The 20,524-nt window shown below is 42.0% G+C and overlaps 1 protein-coding gene across 9 annotated transcripts in view; it reads right to left on the bottom strand.

Moving 5' to 3' along the window:
* CAPN6 (calpain 6) overlaps positions 1 to 20,524 on the bottom strand; it is a 122,169-nt gene that overhangs the window by 95,986 nt on the left and 5,659 nt on the right. For 2 of the 9 annotated variants that reach the window (XR_012906908.1, XM_014580138.3), the window contains exons 1-3: positions 7,840 to 7,894; positions 7,168 to 7,250; positions 2,780 to 2,959 (exon numbers count right to left, since the gene is read on the bottom strand). Coding sequence is in view for 8 of the 9 variants with exons in the window: in XM_014580138.3 (XP_014435624.3) it covers positions 2,780 to 2,959; positions 7,168 to 7,250; positions 7,840 to 7,894 (318 nt within the window). In the remaining variant the exon portion in view is untranslated. Of the gene's footprint in view, positions 1 to 2,779; positions 2,960 to 7,167; positions 7,251 to 7,839; positions 7,895 to 9,090; positions 9,243 to 13,051; positions 13,294 to 20,524 lie in introns of those variants that run through there. The other 7 variants (XM_075940911.1, XM_075940912.1, XM_075940908.1 and 4 more) reach the window with 7 other exon arrangements.

The following is a 20,524-nucleotide window of genomic DNA, read 5'->3' as shown; positions in this document are numbered from 1 at the left end:
CTGCATCTTCTGAAAAATGTAGTACAGGACACGATCAGAAACAGGACCCTGGATTAGATGGACCCTTATGTAGCAGATATGATGGATAGCCTAGGTCCAGCAGTTCTTCTCCCTCTCTTCAGTTACTTGAAACACCTGGAGCCAAAATGGTTGTATCTCTGTCTTGGGGAGGCAGAAGTAAAACCAGGTGAAGACAATCATGGTTTTCCTCCCCACCTTCTATAGAATTTCCATAAGGCAGGAAACCTTTATTTGATTCCCCTAGTCCCACTGTGGAACAGTTCAACAGTCCAAGATGCAGGTTAGTATCAGGTGACAAAGTCACCTGACTCCATCATCCATGAGCCAGTAGCATTATGGAATGTCTACAGGAAGGCCAAGCCCATTCATAGTCCATTGTTCTAGCTCACGGGCCATTTGCCCTGTCAGGGTTTTCCATTATAGCCCCTGAAGTGTCTGCAGTGGGTTTGACCCAAAACAGCAAATATGAAACAGATCAATATTGCTAACTTCAAATACAAAAGCAATACATACAAATGGGATGACCACCACTAGATCATAACCTTTCCAATGATACCTTACATGAGTCAGCTTGTATAACATATCCCTGTTATATCATATTCATATCAGAAGGATATTTTCATAAAATCATATGCAGTCCTCTTCAAAGTGCTTCATAGCCTGGAGCCCCATCCCAGGGTAACAAAGAGATCATCTGAAGTTCTGGGTCAAAGGCCATGGTCAATAGCTGTGCTATTCTGGCACAATGGAACTCTCTAGAATTAGAGTAAAGCTTGTCCATACAGGAGGGAGAACTTCTGCAGAATAGCCTGAGACTGTGGAATTACTCCCCCAAGAACTAATGTCTATCATAAACCTCATGTTCTTCCATTCACTCAGTGTGCAAGGGGCAGTTCTTTGACCTTGCCTGCTCTAATATAGACATATAGCGACAGGCATATGTAAATAAAAATATCCCAAAAAAGAACACTCTACACATGTGGAAAGGATGAGAGAGACATCATTTGGCAGATGTGTAGGTGTGTTGCTTAATGCATAATTGGAAGGCAACCAGCAACTATGAGGAGGAGTATGGTATAAAAATCTACATAGAATTGAATGCAGCATAGCAGTTCCTATAAAAACAACCATATTGGGTCAGACCAAAAAGTCCGTCTAGCCCAGTATCCAGTCTTCTGACAGTGGCCAATGCCAGGTGCCCCAGAGGAAATGAACAAAACAGGTAATCAAGTGATCCCTCCCCCGTCACCCATATCTAGCCTCTGATAAACAGAGGTTAGGGACATCATTCCTATCCAGCCTGGCTAGTAAGCATTGCTATACCCATTTTCCATTAATTTATCCAGTCCTTTTAAAATCATCTGGCAAGGAGTTCCACAGGTTGATGGTGCACTGTGTGAAGAAATACTTCCTTTTGTTTGGTTTAAACCTGCTACCTATTAATTTCATTTGGTTGACCCCTAGTTCTTATGTTATGGGGATAAGTAAATAACTTTTCCTTATTTACTTTCTCCACACCAGTCATCATTTTATAGACCTCTATCATATGTCCCCTCGGTCTCCTCTTTTCTAAGCTAAAAAGTCCCAGTTTTTTAACCTCTCCTTATGTGGCAACTGCTCCAAACCCCTAATCATTTTTGTTGCCCTTTTCTGAACTTCTTTCTGTGTTCCTATGTAGGGATGCCAGGCTGTTACGTTCATGGCATATAAAGAGATGTTATCTAAAATATTTTTGCTAGAAAGTTACAACAATTGTTCTTTCTTTGTGAAATCCAAAATCTCTGCACTCAAGAATGAAAAACACACAGAGAGAGAGAGAGAGTAAGAGAGCATGCTGCTCCCTAAGGCAGAGAAGCCCAAACCATGCCATTTTCCTCTAGGCTCTTTTCAGACAAAATTCTCAAAACTCAGTTTTCTCTGCAGATACATTTCTCTGCAGAGCCCCCTTGCTTGAAAGGAGGACAGAAAACTCCTTATAAATTTGAAGTGAAGGTTTTAAATTTTAGTACATCACAAAGTGAAACCATGATTAACCAAGTCTGTCACATTATTTTACTACTTCTGTCAGCACAGTAGGCCAAAAAGAGATTTCTCTACAGACTCACCCAGGTGATTGTTATTTTACTCCAAGAACATATAACTGTATTGAGTGATCTGTTACAAATAGAGTTTTTTAGTACATTCTGAGAATATTAATTTGAATGGAACTAATTATAGTCACCTCAAATATTTGGCTATATATTGAAGAATTATCAACAGTAAAAACCTTCAGGGGGTAGCCGAGTTAGTCTGTACAGGATCAACTTAAAAAGCAACAAATGGTCTGGTAGCACTTTATAGACTAACAAAACATGAAGATGTATCATGAGCTTTTGTGGGCTGCCTGTAAAGAGCTACCAGACCATTTGTTGTTTAAATAAAAGCCTTAGTTAGGCTATGTCTACACTACAAAGAAAAGTTGGAAAAAGATATGCAAGTCTAGACATATCCTTCATCATGCACAGCCTTTAATTCACATTGTGTCTTCCTATATTAAGGCATTAATATATTTTGGACAGCTATTGACACAGCAAGTCTGTTTTCTCTACCTTAGAGCTGAATGAAATAAATGGGATGGGGAGGAGCAGGGAGGACAAGAATTGTTTTGTAAATTATATTTTACTACTGAGGGGTGTCTAGGAATTAAAAGCATTCCATTAACTTTGCATATAAGCAGCATAAACTGGGCTCCATTCATCACCAAGTGGTGTAAAATTACCTTTGGCCGCTTCCATTCCACTCTTCCAGGAGGGAATCTGTTGTAGAAAAGGGATTCGTCTGATGCTGGAAACTCTGGATCTTCAAACAGTTGTCTTTGTTTGATACACTGCTGCTTGAGCTGATGATACTTCTGATCTTTGAAAGATTTCACTGATGAAGACATAGTCCTCTGTCCAACCTAGATTAAGATTAATGGCTTGTGTAAATTTGAAAGGTTCTTCAGAGTGTTTTAGCTATCCCCCCTCATCATGCTCTCAAAACAAAGAGATTGCACAACCAGTAGTTCTAGGCAAAATTATAGACTGATGTCAGATAAAAAGGTGGATTACAAAGTAGATTAGTCTGGGGTTAGATTGTGAAGTTTTAAAAGAATTTTTCTTGGATATTACCCAGGACCTAATTTTTGAGTTGGAGAAAATTCTGAGGGTGTATCTCACTAGGTAGAATAATAAAGATCCTGGACAGAGCAGATACATGGCACTTCTGTCTTGGCTCATGGTTCTAGGAAGGTACATTCTGAATGGAGGGGATGTGTGCCCCCAAGATAGAGTATCTGGGAAGGCTTTGGCCTTTTTCCATCTGATGGGATTCAGAGTCAGTTTTTGAGGCCAGAAGGGACCACCAGATCATCTAGTTTGACCTTCTGTATATCACATGTCAATACCCACCACCCAACATCCACACTTTAACCCCAACAACTTGTATGAGACCAAAATATTACAGCTCACAGGAGACTAGATTATACGCCAGAGGGAGGACTAGGAGAGATTTGAGGTATGTCAGTGCCCCACAATGGCAGGGAGATGACTGAATAAGAGATTCCCAGAGAATCCTGGAAGGTGACCATATAAGGCCTTTCCAAGAAGAATGTGTTCGTCATCACCTTCTCCTCTCTTCCACAGCCAGGTAGAAAATTGAGCCCACTGTCTCCTCTTCTGTGTATATGAATGATGAATAGAGGTGGGTGAAGACTAACAATTTCCACAAGAAGCTATTTTAATTTTAAAGGCATATACTTGGGTTGGACTTGCTTTTGTATTGATATTTCAGTGAACTGATTTTCCTGACAGCAATATTCACAGAAGGAACTGGTATTTGAGGATATGGGTGGAAAGTGAATAGGAAATTTGCCATCTGTGCTTGCACTGATTCTAAGAGTTGATTACTTGACTATGAAGTCAGACAATACAAACATGCCATGTGATTTAGACAACCACAGCTCAAGTTTTCCATCTGCAGTAAACATGCTCCATGTCAGGAATTAGTAGCAGAACTTATTCAGGATTGTTTATGACTTTTATAATATTTTGCACAGCCTCATTTTCAACATGGCTGTTGAAGACCCAGGCTGCTGCTTCCTGTGGCTCCGCTTGTCTACAAGTGGTAAGCCGGTGCCAATGGAAGTCACGAGGCTCTGTGGCTGCAGAGTTGGTAAGTAAAGAAACCAGAACAGCCCATTAGCAGCTCTCTCAGGCTGTGTCTACACTATGAGTTTTCTCCACGAAATATGCAAATAAGTCCCTAACTCATTTGTATATTTTCTGCCGATCCATTTTTGTGCTGGGGTTTTTGTGCAAAAAGAGAACGTCCACACTGCTTGTTTTTGCACAAAAACCCCAGCACAAAAATGGATCGGCAGAAAATATGCACATGAGATTGCGACTTATGCAAGCTCATAGTGTAGACGTAGCCTCAGAGTGGGTCTGTGGACCACTTTGAGAAATACTGTTGTAGAGTATAGGGAGAAATACCATGTAACAGGGCATGCAATTGCAGTTAGAGCTATGCAAATAACTGATTGGTTGATTATAGGGTCAAAACTCAGAAGTGAATCGAATTTCATTTCAGGTTGAACAAGATTTTCTATTTGATCTGAGATGTTAAGTTTCATTTGAGTTTCTTACCCTTTGCTTACGTTTTTATTTTTTTAAATCATAGAACATTTGAAATGAAATAATTGACATTTTTGGATTTTTTTCTAGCTGAAACTATTCAGTGAATTTGATATGAACTTGCAAGATGTGTTTTCACAAATACACATTTTTCAGTGAACAAAACTGTCATCTAAAAAGAATTCACCCAGGTCTAAGCAAAGTACCTGAATGGTCTTTGTTAGGTGTTAGCGCATTCATGCACTGGAGTGGAAGGAGCATTTTGATATCAGATATGCATCCTCCATTGTTGCAATTATTTGCAAACGTACAAAATCCTGGATGCGGCCTAAACATGTAACTAAATATAGCAGATTTTCCTTTAGAGCGAAAATCTCTGATCTGTATTGATGTTAGTGGTGGGCTGTATGCAGATTGGCACAGCAGAGACTGGGTGAGTACCCTGTGCTAGAAAAGTGATAGACCATTATTCAGTATTTCTTTCATATTTCTAGCTTTCATGGGCCAAAAATCTTCCTCTGTCTTTACTTAGGCAAAACCCCTATTGATAACAAATGGAAGTTTTGCTCAAGTACAAAGAATTACGGGGAAATCCTGGCCTCAATGAAATCTACAGGAGTCCCTTCAGTATTAAACCATGTGATTTTTACCACTTATGTGATTCAAAGATATTTCTTTGTATCAATACAAACAGCCTTTGAGCTCAACAGTATCTATGTTGGCTGTTCAGGGGCAAAACAGCTCAGTACTATGGTATTATTCTAAACACTTTTGCTTTTCTTGAGGGCAATTCTTTTTTCATTAATGATCCTTAAATAAGATATTCTATTTGGCAGTTGGTCTCTAAAGAGAAGGAATATTAAGTAGATTTGCTTCTTCCCACCTGCTACAAAGTCAAGCGCAGAATATTTTACCAATTAAAAAAGGAATAGCTGAGAAAAAATAATTACTCTAATTTGAATGGAATACAGATTAATATCTCATGATAACACTCATTGACGCTTTCTCATTAAAAAGTCTCCACTGGCTAACTAAGATTTCAAACGAGTCTATTTACAAGATATGCTTGTTTTTAAAATAGTTCCAGAGGGGATAAGGTTTTCAACTTGTCATTGCATTATTCACAGAACTAGGTTTTTAATGACTTTCCCCATCCCCCCTCCTAATGTACTGGGTGATGGGATTTTCAGTCCTTTCTTGATTAACACCTCCCCCCTTCCCCCCCAACTACTATACAACAGCTTTATTGCAGCAACGCATAAAGGCTGTCATACAATAAAGAACATAATCCAACCAATATCTGCATAGCCATCTGGGTCTTCAGGGCAGCAGTGTTGGAAGGAGTCAGTTTTGCAAACTATCATGAATTCTAGCGAGGAAGAATACCCTGGTAGTTAGGCTGCAAACCTGAGATTTGGGAGACAATCATTCAATTCTCTGATTGCTACAGATTCCCTGGCTACGTCTAAACTGGCATGATTTTCCGGAAATGCTTTGAACGGAAAAGTTTTCCATTAAAAGCATTTGCGGAAAAGAGCATCTAGATTGGCACGGACACTTTTCCGCAAAAGCACTTTTTGCAGAAAAGCGTCCGTGCCAATCTAGACGCGCTTTTCCGCAAAAAAGCCCCGATCGCCATTTTCGCGATCGGGGCTCTTTTGCACAAAACAAATCTGAGCTGTCTACACTGGCCCTTTTGTGCAAAAGCTTTGCGCAAAAGGAACTTTTGCCCGAACGGGAGCAGCATAGTATTTCCGCAAGAAGCACTGATTTCAGACAGTGGGAAGTCAGTGTTCTTGCGGATATTCAAGCGGCCAGTGTAGACAGCTGGCAAGTTTTTCTGCAAAAGCAGCTGATTTTGTGGAAAAACTTGCCAGTTTAGACACAGCCCATGTGTGGCCTTGGTCAAGTCATTTAGGCCCAAATCCAAAGGTAGAAGCCTAGCTCCAACTGATTCCTGCTACCTCAGTAATGGTAAAACATCCACTTTTGAAAATATGTTCCCTCTCTGTAAGTCACTACCTTGCAGGGGCTTTGCATTGTGATCAGGCTCTGTGCTGCTGAAAGAGGTAGAGCTTCAGGAAGAAGGGGAGTGGCTAAGGGCAACCAGCCCTCAACCACCCAGAGAGTATTATGTTTTTCTCCCCCGAGGCAGCCCTCAGAGTGACCAGGAACGTGCCTTGTGGTGCTCAGGTGGCTATTTAAATGGCCTGGTGCTCCAGCTGTCACCATTTCTGTGATAGAGGCAGTGGCTGGGAGCCCTGGGCCCTTTTGAATTGCCGGGCCCCAGGTCAACAGCCCCCTTGGCCAACTACGTATCAGCGGGCCTGGTTGGGAGGACAACTACATTCAAGACAGTGAGGTGGTGAGATACAGCAGTACCTGGGGAATGAGGAAATAGATGATGTTGCCATAGGCTGGAGGATATTATTTCAACAGTCGATCCCATTTTTTTACTTCCAATCTCTTGATTAACTGCTAGAAAACATCTTACCTTGCTGGCATTCTTACTGGATTTACAAACATATAGAGCAAGGCTTGGCAACCCCTGCTGAGTTCCTTGGAGGGCTCCGCACACTGTCAATTAATGAGAAACATCATCTGTGTAATGCTTGCTAATGAGTGGCCCTAAAATGTATTGCTATAATTTGAGACCCTCCTCAGCATTGCTAGTTAGGCTGGGCTGCAGTAAACAAAGAAAGCACGTACTTCAGACTGAAAAATCTGCCGGTCAATAGATTCTAGTAAAACTACTCGTCCCTGCCCCCCACCTTGTCTCCAGTTGCAGTAGTGCGCTTTACTTTTACAGTCTTTAATTTAGACTCGCCACACTAAACTTCCAGGCATTGGAATATGAAGCCTTGTTCATGCCTCTGCCCAGTACAACACAATCAAGCCGCAGACCTGAAAGCTTATTCAAGGAGAGGCTGGACACTCACAACTCCTGTTGAAACTGACTAGAGAATGCTCAGCACTTCTCAGGAACTAGCATCAGGCTTGAAAGCATTTTTCTAAACTGTTCCTTGCCAGGAGATATTGACTTGCATAAGCTCAACAGCAGAGACAATGAAGTTAATCCAGGCAGACAGTTCTCCTTTCTATAAGCCTCTACTCACATGGCCCCTTCCTTTTTTAACTGCAAGAGTATTACTTGATTTTTACTTACAGTGACTATCTAGCCACACGTCCTCAGCTGGAGCGAGCTCAGAGCTAAATAACATTCTGCATAGCTCCATCAGGAGTTCTAAAATTAAAGGGCCATCAACCTGAAATCCGATCCATTTAAGGACATTTAAGAACAGTTTTAGACATTATACCTCTGAGTGCTGCTGATGATTGTTGAGGTTTTAGCTTTTTTATTTAAAAAAAACTAAATTTGTCTTCCCTGCTGTGTGGAAGACCCACACAAACAAAACCAGAGAGCTCATTAACTCCTGCAGGGAAAACAGTTAAAATTATTATATACAAAGTGCTGTCAAATATCCACAGTAAACAAGCTGAAAATAACAGAGAAATATATATCTTAACGGAGACAGATATTTCTTTGCTGATCTGCCAATTTTAGTCACCGTGTGTGTTACTAAGTCCTATAGGTTAGAAGATTTCAGAAAGAAGTGTGATTTTTTTTTAAAGTAATTGATGCCCTTTAAGCACAGATTTCTACGGCTAGTGTGTTTTGCTGTCTACAAGCATATCTTCATTTCACAATAGGGAGGTTACAGTGAAGTCACAAAGGCTTTTTCATCTTCATAAAACAAGGCACTAAGTTGCTTTTTAATCTGAGAGGCTGCAGCAAGTGTGGCCTTCTCATCTAGCTCTCTCTTCAAAAGAGGAGCCAGATTTATTGGAAAGACATTTATTTCATTATGCATCCAGACACTTCTGTACATGGAATTCACAAAATTCAAAAAATGAGGAGTACGGGATCTTTCAAAAAAGCCTGCTGTTTTCAACAACCGCATCTAGACTGCGTTTTTACCTTTGAAATGGCGCTTTTTCGAAAGAGCGCCATTACGTGATTATGCAAAAGAGCGGGATATTTAAATACCCACTTCATTTGCAATTTCAAAGTGTCTAATTTACATCCCTCTGTCGAAAAAGGGATGTAGTCTAGACACAGTTACAAAGAGAACAATGAGTCTCGTCTACAGCCATAGCTAATAGCAAGCTGGCTTTTTAGCTCACACAGCAGAAGCTCATACACTGAGTTGCAACCGTACCAGATTTGGTTTCACCTGCAGATGGCTGTCTGTTGGTGTCACATGTGTGTAACCTGTCAGACAATTTGTGCCAAAAAAAACAACAACCCTCCCACTTTGTTCCTTTGACTATTCCCATTTGAAAAACAAACAAAAAAAATCATAAGTAATAAGTGAGCCAAGTAAAAAGACAGCTGTTTAATTGAGATTAAACATACCTTTTGGTATTTTAGTAACATGTAGCTCTCCCTGGTAACATGCACTCCCAAGAACTCACTTCACAATGTCTAGACTATAGCAGACTAGTTTTACAGCCAGAAGCTTTACATTTCTGCTACTGCTGAACTATGTCCCTGAAAGATTCCTAATATGAGGAGGTTTCAGGAAACGAGAAGAACTGTATACTGCTTTGTCAGTTTCTATTTGCTCAGATTTAAGAGCTTTATAAAATGGTGGTTTTTCAAGTGTGTACTAACAGCCTGGCTAAATTCAAAGCAGTTGTGAAATCTCCTTCACTCAGAACCATTTTGGAAAGAAACATTTTCCTGTTTGCTGATTTGCCAAGTTCTAGTCCATGGTCTCGGTTCTGCTGGGAGCTAAACTGGCCTGAAGCATTAGCCCTTCTCTTGTCCAGTAGTAACTCACTCGGTTAGAAAGGAAATTGAACCGAAAATGTGCACTTAACTATTAGATAGACTGGTATTTTATTAAGCATATGAAAGTTTCACTGCCCAAACTAGGTTTTAGTTCACGCAAAGAAATATTCCAAGGGAAAGACACATGAGTGTAAAATGGTGTAATAAAATAAACTGATAGGGGCTAAGTATTTTTAGTTGCATGGATATGGCTGTCCTCTTCCTGTGTGTCTTCCCAGGGAAAACCTACCTACAGTACATGCCTTACACTTTCTAGTGAGAATATCTGTCCTTTCTCCTTCCATTCATACCAACTGGGGAAATACAGAGGCGGGATGGTACTGACCTGACAATAATTGCTATTTGTAGATGGGGTCAAGGATTCTAGTGAAGTTTCCATCTGCAACCAGATTTAATGTTTAAGGTGAAGGAGGACATGAGCCCATGCATTTTCTGGCATGGTGAGGTACCAAAGCTAACAGCAGCTCTGCCAAAGCTACATTAGGTAATGAAAGCTGCATTGTTTGGATGACTTTTTTGCTTTGTGCTCACACCATAACTAAGTGTATGATTTCAAAAAAGAATTATTTGGGGGAAAGGTCTTATACCGGTGGTCAGACACAGTGATCAAACGGTCCTTTCTAGACCTATTAATTTGTCCCTATACAATCTATGGACTGGGAGCTAAGAAAGTGGAGGCTCATGTTACTATAGTGTTCTTTGTAACTGAAACATCATGGCTCAAGACCATCTCTGATGCAACTCCATGGGTTTCTGGAGTTCTGTAAGAATGATCTGGACCCTAAAGCTATTTTCATGGTTTATAACCAGGGGATACACCCAGTCTGATTTGTATTAAAATGAACATAGCAGGACGGAATGTTTCAGTGGTTGGGTAAAGCAAGTCCTCAGTATTGTGTTCCTACACAGACTATCTTAACTGGGGTTCAGCAATAAGCAGGGCTGCTTGCCTGACTAAAACCTCCCTGAAGCAAGTTGATGGGAGTATATGGGGAACAGGTGGAACTTTGGCAGCATGCCGCTACTTGTACTATGGGGTGGGTAGTTACTTACTTCTGGAACTGGCCAGCAGTAAATTAAGCTCTAGGCTCAAGGCGAAAGCAGGGGTAGGAATTTGAATTGTGCGTACCAGGGAAGCACAATCCTTGCCATGGATACTTCTGGGGAGATGGAGTTAACACACAACTCTTGATTAGGCAGTGCCTAATGTCATGAACTAGCCAGATACAAAGTTGGCAGACATCTGGAGATCCTTCTAGAGCAGGGGTGGCCAAACTTTCTGAGCCACATATGACAACCTTCAGTAGTTTGAGAGCCAGGGCTCAGGGCTTCAGCTCCTGGGGAGGAGCCTGATAGATAAAGCCCCCAAACCCTCTGTCCCTGATAAAGCCCCAAGTCCCAGCAGATGTGCCCCAAGGGGCAGAAGTCCCAAGTCCCCTATCCCTCCATTCTGTTGCAAGCAGGCCCACAGTTGGGAGGGGTGAAAAGGAGGCAACACTCCCAGGGCCTGGCGATTCTAAAGGGCCCAGCGCTCCCAGCTGCTGCTGCCACTACTGCTCCATGTGGCTCTGAGGGTTGGGGTGGGGGGGGAGGACTGGTGTGGCAGGCTCTGGATGGCACTGAGGGCTGGCTGCCCTGACCCCATCCCTTCTGCTCAAGGCCCTGCTCCTTCTGGGAGTGGAGAGTCAGGCCCCCTCACCTTTCCCAGGGGCCTGGTGTGACTGTCAGTCAGCTCTCTTGGAGGCAAGGCAAAGTTTCTAGGATCTCCTCCCCACACCCCCCCCTCAGTGTGGATACTGGGGAGGGGGGGAGAAGAATGCAGAAAGCCTCACTTTATGGGAAAAGAGCTGCATGTATTTCATGAACCACAGTTTGGCCACCCCTGTTCTAGATGAAATAAGCTATATAAATGCAGGAAAGTACAAAAGTGACTTTGGGCTACATCTGTACTATTATCTCTGGATTATCCATCAGTTACACATTTGTAAACTCACTTAATGCTAATGAGGGTACTCAAGTGCTTCAGGGCATGAACTGAAGGTAATAGAATTCCTGAGGTCTAGCTAAGGACCTCTGTTACTGGCGATCATGCACAAGGTGGAAAGAACCCACTTACCATTGCATCCCTTATAAGGCAAATCACCTGTTCTCAAGTATAGAGTACCCTCTTAAAAGCAATATGTATACCTGTGATCATGTTTTCAGTCTACATCAGTGATCTTTTATCCATTTTAAAGCTAGACAAAAATGTACACACAGTAGTAAATATTATTAGACATATACATTTGCCCAAATTTGAATCTTATGGACATTATAAAAATATTTCTCTCATTCAACTTCTCAAGTATTCAGAAAGTAGAAGCTAATCTCTGCTTATGGAAAAATATAGTTGTGATGCTTTGCATTTTTGCCTCCACTTTATACAGAATCAAATTTGAGTAAATTATTCCTAACAACCCCCTGCCCTCCACCCCCCGACCCTCTAAATAGATCAGCATTGTCATTCCCTTTTTACAGATGGGAAAATTGAGGCATGAAGATCCAATTCTCAGAAATACTTTGGTGCCTAATTCATCTGTGCTTCTGAAAATCCCATTAAACACCTTTCTGAATTCATAAGAATCTAAATAACTTTCAGGATCTGAATCAAGGTGGCTAACGGCTAGATTTTCAAGGTATTTAAGTGCCTAATGGGATTTTTAAAAATACACAGGTTCTTATCTCAATTTTCAGTACCCAAATACATTTAAAGAGATGCTCTAAGTGATTTTTCCATGGCCATAAAATTAATTTCAGGAGCACATGGTATGAGCCTTAGATTACACGCTTGATTTGCAAAGGAAATAACTGAGCATGTTTGAATGATGATACATTTGCAATTAATACTAGTGCAAGTCAGGGTATACTTAACAATAAGCTCATACAGACTGGAGAAAGTATGCCAATAGAAATGCTTCTGGAATCTTTCTAGACATGTTCTCTGCTTGAAACTAAAACTGGCAACATTTTAGGAACCGTGAAGACAAACATTTCTTAAAGAAGGCTTTAAAATGCAAACACATGACTCATAGTAGAAAAGTCCCCAGCAGCAATTGAGCATGCTTTTAAGAAATCAAAGAAGGTGCAGTGCTGTACCTCCTGTGAAACTGATCTAACAGTTTGAAATTGGAATCACATTGTTTATCAACATTGGCCCTTCTGATATTTTGTGTCTGTTTGTCTGTTCTACAGGTGTGACTATTAGGCTCCATGTAGCCGTAGGCTGGTTACCTCAGAAGTGACTGAATAGTTGTATTTTTACAATATCTCATTTTCAGAAGTCTGAATCAAAGTTCAGTGTCAAGCCGAGCCACAGTTACTTAAAATACGTTTTCACACAGTAACATACAAGTACAGCATTTTCTTACTGTGGCTATCAAAGTGATATTGAAGTGTATCATTACTACGAGGAAAGTTTTGTTTCTGGTAACAATTCAAGCAAATCCACTAAACACATTTTAGTGTTATTAACATTGGCACTTACCTGGTGTATATAGACTCTGCTCCTGGGCTGTCAGGCAAACAAAATTTCCAAAATCAATACTCCAAACAAAGCCTCCCTGGTTTCTTAACCTGAAAATTCTTTGGACTGTACCAAAATCTAATCATCAGAGGGGAGACTCAGAGTAACTTCAGAATTTTTTTTCTCCAGTCTAACTTCTGCTTGCAGAAACCAATTATGAGTCATAAGGGAAAATGGGAAAACATGACGAAAAAACAAGGATGCTCTCTCTTGTTTATTCCATGGTAAACTGTTAACTGGCTTTATGGCTACATCAGTTACACAATTTTTAACAAGTGGAGCAAACAATAAGGGAAAGGATTTTTGTGAGGATTTTGGATCTTCTTTTGTGACAAACGGGAAAAATTCTACCACATCATAAAAAACAGATTTTTTTATGCCTGCAAAAATTTTCCTTGCTTATCCCTTCAACATATCTCTGCCAGAATGTGCCATTATAAAAAAGAAGTTTAAAGCAGAACATGGGAGGAGTTTCATCGAGCCCTAGTTTTTGCTGCATCTCCTGAGTAGCAGAACATAGCAGGCAAAAGGCAAAGGTAACTTTTTGCCACCTCTGTGCTCTCTGAATTTTGGAGGCCTGCCCAAACCCCAGAGACTACTCCAAGTTATGGAGGCCGTGTATAGCCACTTATGGGCTACCAACTTGCCCTGAGTAACCAGAGCACTCTGTTCTGGCTTCTGCTCCTCATATGCCCTTATCATACACCTAATTTGCATCTGGTCCTAAATTATTACTTTACTCCTAAAGCATCTGGAGAATCCATCAGCATGGGGGTCTCTGCAGGAGCAGTATAAAAGAACTGGAATGTGGCCCAGAATCATGGCCATGGGGAGGCAGATTTGTCTAGTGGTTTGTGTAGGACTGGAAGTCAGGAGCTCTGGACTTCCTAATCCTGGCTCTGCTACTGATTTGCTGAGTGAACATGGGAAAGTCACCTGGGTAATGTTGTTAACACGGCTTAAAAAAGAAAGAGGAGACAGTTTGTACAAGGCCCTCAAGTGACTTGCAGATAAAAAGCTAGAAAAACTTCCCTAAATATAAGGATTAGGTACTCAGAGTTTCTTAAAAATTAATGAACTCCATATTACATCTCTGAACATATCTTTACTACAGCTCTGATGCAACAAAACACTTATAATGAAGCATGTGATTAAATGTTCAGCTAAATTAGGGGCTCTTTGGGCAAACACACAACATTAACAGAGTCCTATTCTAGCATTCTCTTAGTCCATTCTAAAACTTGGGTTAGATTCTTTGTGTGGGTGGATTCTCCTGTCTTCTTTAGTAGATTCACAATCCTGGTCAGTAATTTCTAGGCTCCACCTATAATGCTATATTTGGAAATAAGTGTGCTAGTAACAACTGCATGAGATCCATGAAATACTCCTAAGGAGTCTGATTTCCTGGCTATAGGAAACTGGAGTAGTTACATCCACAGACATCCATGTGGCCCATCATGCATCAATGGAGGAGGTGGACAATGCCAGGGTTAGCCAGAATATGGGAACTGCAGGAACAGAGCACCACGATCAACAGGAGCTACAAGCAGCCACACCTGCAGATGCACAAAGTGTGTAGGCTGCAGATTGCCCACCTCAATATAATATGATAGAAGGATGGTGGAGTTAGTCTGCTTGGTCTAACAAAAAAAGTGTATTTCACTGATAACAATAAACAGGCAGCAAGATCAATTGGATTGTCTTATAATTGAAAATATTTACATAGTATCACAGGACACAGAGTTGCTCCTATAACAGAGCCACTGGTATAATTTCTAGGTAGACTTCTTAATGTGAGATAATGCTGTTATACTAGAGAGAATAGTGCTTGACAGGGCAAAGGCTTCAGCTTCCAATCTAAAAAGCTTCACTCTGACATGAGACAGGATTGAGAAAAAATTCCGACTAGATCAGGCCTCTTATACCCCAAACATTTTGAAGGATTATGTTGGAAGTAATTTCTTGTTTGACTCTAGTCCCCTTACTAACCACAAACATACTGTACAGTGCACTATGTTTAGTGTGGTGTTTAGTTTAGATTTCTGCAGACTTCCTTCCCACAGGGACATTTTCTGCAAGGGTATATTCCATTTCACTGGGCAGGAAAGTTAGGAAAATCTCCTTGCTGATGAAAGTATATGCGCTTAAACATTTAGGCTGTGTCTAGACTGGCATGTTTTTGCGGAAAAGCAGCCACTTTTGTGCAAAATCTTGCGGTCTGTCTACACTGGCCACGAGTATTTGCGCAAGAACACTGACATTGTAATGTACAAAATCAGTGATTCTTGCGCAAATACTCTGATGCTCCTGCTCAGGGATAAGCCCTTTTGCGCAAGTATTCTTGTGCAAGAGGGCCAGTGTAGACAGCCATGTTAATTTCTTGCGCAAGAAAGCCTGATGGCTAAAATGGCCATCGGAGCTTTCTTGCGCAAGCGAGCGTCTACACTGGCACAGATGCTTTTGCACAAAAGCAAATCTTTTGCGCAAACGCACATGCCAGTATAGATGCTCTCTTGCGCAAATACTTTTAATGGAAAAACACAAAAACTAAAAGTATTTGTGCAAAATCATGCCAGTCTAGACGCAGCCTTAGTCTAGTCAAGTGATTAACTTCATTGACTGCTGTGTTAGATCCGTAAGTACAGGACAGAAGTTTTAAATGAAAAGAATATTCAGAGCTAAATTTTTGTTCTCCATTTTATTTAAGTGTACGTTTCATTTAACACACTATTCGTGCATACAAATGACTGTACTTATGTAGTGGATGATAACACAACTCCTTTTACAAAGTTGCTTAAAACCAGAGTACATACAATTTTCATCTCAGAAACAAGTTATTCCATGCCGTGTCATCTTTTGAGAAGGAGTCAATCAGTTATAGTAATGTGATGTATCCAGAGGTGCTGACAGCCTCCATGAGCCCCTGGACAAGAGAGTGGGGCAAGGGAGGGGAGGGGGGAGTGGCTCCATGCTCCCAGAAGGGGTGAGGCTTCAGTGAAAGAGCCCGGTACAATTGCAGCAGCGTCTGGAGCCTCAGATCTCTTTGAATTGCCGGGCCCTGGGGCAACTGTCTGCTTTGCCTCCTCCCCACCTATCTCCTGTTAGCAAGCCTGAATGTGTGTCCTACAAAGTGACAATGTCCTAAGTTAAAAGATTTAGATATAGGATGAGATTTCCAGAAGCTCTCAGCATTGGCGTAGCTCTACTCCCACTAGAGGCTTTTTTGAAACCTCCCCTCACAGTATGCCTCTGATGCCAGAAAACACTTAATTAAATTCTTAAGTCCAACTCTGTTCAGAAGAAGATTTAAGCAAATGTAGTCCCCTTCCTAAGGGGCCTCTGACTTTTTCCTTTGTGCTGCAATCTAACTCTAGAGACTACAACTCCCACGAGCCTTTGGGGAAAAAGGAGGCAATGCGGGCTTGTCCAGGCATTTTGGGAGAGAGGAGCCAGGCTGCTGTGGAGGAGGCTTGTGTTGCAGCTAGAGCCTGGGACTGAGCCTGCGGGGCTTGGATCTAGAAGGCTACTTCAGAGGCTGCTGTTTGTCCCTACAGGGGACAGATTCTGGATGTGCCTGTGGCTAAGAAGGGCTACAGAAACCTGCACAAGGAGGAAACTGAGTAACTGGGCTCTTTGGGAAAGTGCTGTCTGGGACAGACCTCAGAAATAACTAACTCCAAAGAGAGGCAGAATGACCAACCCAATGATCCAGAGCTGCTGGCGTTTGGTGGATCCTGCTCCAGTGGCAGAGGGATTTTGCAGCTGGCTTCTCAGCTTAGACTAACACACACAGGACCTACACAGTGCTGTCTCCACTCCTTCAAGTGCACTCACACAACCAAGTATCTGGGAATCTGTATCCAGAGTGCCCACTGTAGGGTGGGATAAATGGTGGCAGTGCAAATGCCAGATAGATAAGTTCCCTTTATTTCTGTGTACTTTGTTAATTGATTTTATTCATTTTTAATCTGTTAAACCCTTTCTTTAAGTTGTTAAGTAAAGGCATGTTAATTCTAATTTAATCAATTAGATGTATTTTATAATTGTTGTCTTGGAGTTAGATCTAGATTATCGCTGGAATAATTTTACTCCTGGAGGCTCCCAAAGCACACCATTAAGTGTGTACATGGCCAGCCACATGGAGGCACCGCCATTGAATATTCTTTAGGAGCAGGCAACTGCAGCAAGGGGGTGGATGGGGAATCCCCAACTAAACAACATCACCACTGGGGTATTCAGGATCTCCTTTTATGTTGAAAACATCAGGCGCCCAGGCACACATGTGAGTGTGACCTGCTCCCAAGTAACCCAGGGAGGAAAAAGGGGGTTACACAAATATTTAACCTTAAACATTTACTTTAGTCATTGACTTCCCGTGGATTTATCATGGGCTTAAATGCTGTCCTGAATACTGATGCTTTTCTGAATTGGTGCCTATGTTAAATCTCATCTAACATGAATTATTAGACTTGGTAATGAGAAATTACATTGCCCATTATAGTTTCAGGGACCTAGCCCATTGCAAATTGAGGTCAGGTCTACACTAGAAGGGAAGGGTGAATCAAGATATGCAACTCAAACTATGTTCATTACCTAGCTAGAGTTGGCATACCTTGTTTCGAGTTTCCCTTCCATCCCCACAGCGGGATGCTAAGGGAAGCAAATGCTCCTGTTGTCTACCCTTACTCCTTGCAGAAGTAGGAGTACCAGCCACTGACCGGGGGGAGAGGTGGGGAGGGGAGACGTCGAATTTGATTTAGTGAGTCCTAACTCAACTCCATAATTTGAACTCTGAGGGGAAAAAAATGATCACAGTAGAGTCAATCTTCCATTTAGTGATGACATGGCCTTATATTGTAGTCCTGGATCTCAGAGCCTGAGCTTGATGAAATCCCATAATAAAATGCTCGTCCCCATGGAGGGAACAGACCTAGCAACATGTATGTATAAGTTTGTACAGTGGCTGGTTCTGATATGGCTGCCGCCTTTTGGAAGTGTTCATCCATGACAAATATCTGCAAAATCATGATGTGCTAGAGGTCAGGCACAAAGACTAATCAAGCTATTGGGAGTTTTTCCGTTAACTTGGGCCAGGCCCCTAGTGCATTGCTGGAGTGTAGTATTGATTTGGCGTGTGTGAGCATTCTAGTCCACAGAATGAGGAGTTGATTTTCTCTCCCCACCCAGAACAAAAATCAAAACAGCCGTCATGAAAAACAGTTCTGTTATCACGTAGGCCACTAAGCAAGCCAGCTGGCCCAAGCATATTTATTTCAGAATAGGTGCCTACAGTCTACTTTTGTCCTACTCCTGATTGCTTGACATAAATATCGCTTACAGCTGACTGCAGCAGAGCTAGTTGAGAGAGTGAGGGGATGAGATTTTTCTCCATTAATTTATGTACCAGGCCCCAACAGCATACTTGGCTCTTTGCAAACAAAATGCCTAATGCTGTCAGTTTCTCACTTCCCGCCAGCACGCCATTCATCAATTATTAACAAATTGCCCCATGCAAATAATTTAATAAAACATGAGGTTATTTCCAACAGGGATTTTCCTAAAGGCAGCATGTTTATTTTAGTTTTTTCTCATTTAAGCAGTTTTGTATGGAGAAGGACCCAAGAGACAGCATTTGGATTCCAGTCAAGATTCACATAAGGTTTAGCACTGGGTTCATAGGCATCAAATTTCCCTCTAGCTGGGGTTGTTTGACCCCCTCTCTGTCTCAAGCACCACTCCCAAGCCTCCACCACACCTCTTCCCACTCATATTCTTCCCCTTCCTACCCCATTCCAACCCCTTCTTCCAAATCCTTGTCCCCACTCCTCCCCGGAGTTTCCTAAACATAGAAAATCAGCTGTTTGTAGCTCTCAGGACATGCTGGGCAAGTGGGGAAAGAGTTGTTCAGCTGGGCCACCAGCAGGTGAGAGGCACAGGTGGGAGGGAGGCAGAAAGGAGGAGCTTGGTGCCAATGGGAGTAGAGAATCCATTAATTTTCCCCCATGGATTCTCCAGCTCCAGAGCACCCACAGAGGCGGCGTCTATGCCTGGGCTCACAGTTTGGGTTTGAGGCTAAATCAAGATAAGGCGTGGACTCAAGGGCTCCAGTCTTTTACATTCTGTTCTTTAGAGATGTTGGCCACATCTGACTTGGTGCTTGCAAACAGTCCCCTTCCTGCTTTTATATTGATCCCATTTTTATTTGCTCCCAAACCCAAACTGCAGGTTGGGTTTTATTCAGGAACAGGAATCTGAACCCTTTCCCCCTGAAATATGGTTTTGATCTCTCTAGTGTTGTCAGCTCTTTAGGGGCGAAATCATTGCATGGTGTAGGGACTAAGTAGGGAGAAGGCAATGCATGCAAAGATTTCAGAATTCAAAGGGTTAAACTCTACTGATGGTTTATACTGATGATACTCCCAGTGACTTCAGTGGAAGTTGTCTGGTTTTTGGGTGGTCTTTGGAGGAGTGTATTGGAGGGCAGAATGTATCCTGAAGGGCAGAATTTATCCTGAAGACATTTCAGCATTCTCTGGAAATCATTCTAAACACTGTGAAATAGCTGTAAAGAGCCCTGGTCCTGTTTCCATGAAATCAAAGGGATTTTAATAGGAGCACAAGCAGGCCAAAACAGTACAGCCAGTCAGCAAACTCAGCAATGGGTGACAGGAATGGAATTCAGCTTGTTGGAGCCCCCTACAGGTGAAAGGGGAGAGTAGGGATGGCTGGGGAGGCAAGTGGGGATGAAGATGAGGATTTCTGAAGATGAGCTGGTCTGATGTGGGAGAGAGGCAGAAGAGGGGGAGAGGAGTGGGGCGCAAAAAGTAGCCACAGCTTCAGGGAAAGCACCCACCCATCACTGCCCAGACCAGCAGCCAGAACAGGGGCAATGTCCATAATGAAGAAGTTCATCTGGAGCCCTGGATAGCTACAGTCGCTGCTCCTGTTTCCTCATTTTTTCAGGAAGACTGGCTCTTGTGCAAGAGGGGGATTTTGTGCAAAAAGGCATTGTCTACACAGCTCCTTTTTTGCGCAAAAGCCTCTTGTGCAAAAATGGCTGCTAATTAATTATGCAAATGAAGCGTGGCGATATTCTGCGCCACGCTTCATTTGCGTATGCTTTTGCAGAAGAAGGCTGCAGTATAGACATAGCCCTAGTGTCCCCAGGAGTCCATAGCAACTGAGAACAGGTAGCGCTCACTGCCTCTGCACACCTACGGGGGCCATCTCCTACCCTAGGCTGTGAAAGAAATTTGTGTACAGCTGCCCCACCAGTTCTGTGCTGGCGAGGGAGGCTCTTATGCCACAATAAGTTCTAAAGTAAAACCAGATCTAATATAGTCACAATGAAGATTCAAAATCTCCTGAATTTGACAATAAAAGATACAAAAAGTCTGAGTCTTTTGAAAGCCAGAATACTCCTTTTAGAGCCAC

The sequence above is a fragment of the Pelodiscus sinensis genome, chromosome 13 (genome assembly GCF_049634645.1).
Source record: "Pelodiscus sinensis isolate JC-2024 chromosome 13, ASM4963464v1, whole genome shotgun sequence".
Taxonomy (NCBI): domain Eukaryota; kingdom Metazoa; phylum Chordata; order Testudines; family Trionychidae; genus Pelodiscus; species Pelodiscus sinensis.
This window is presented reverse-complemented; position numbering and strand designations above follow the sequence as displayed.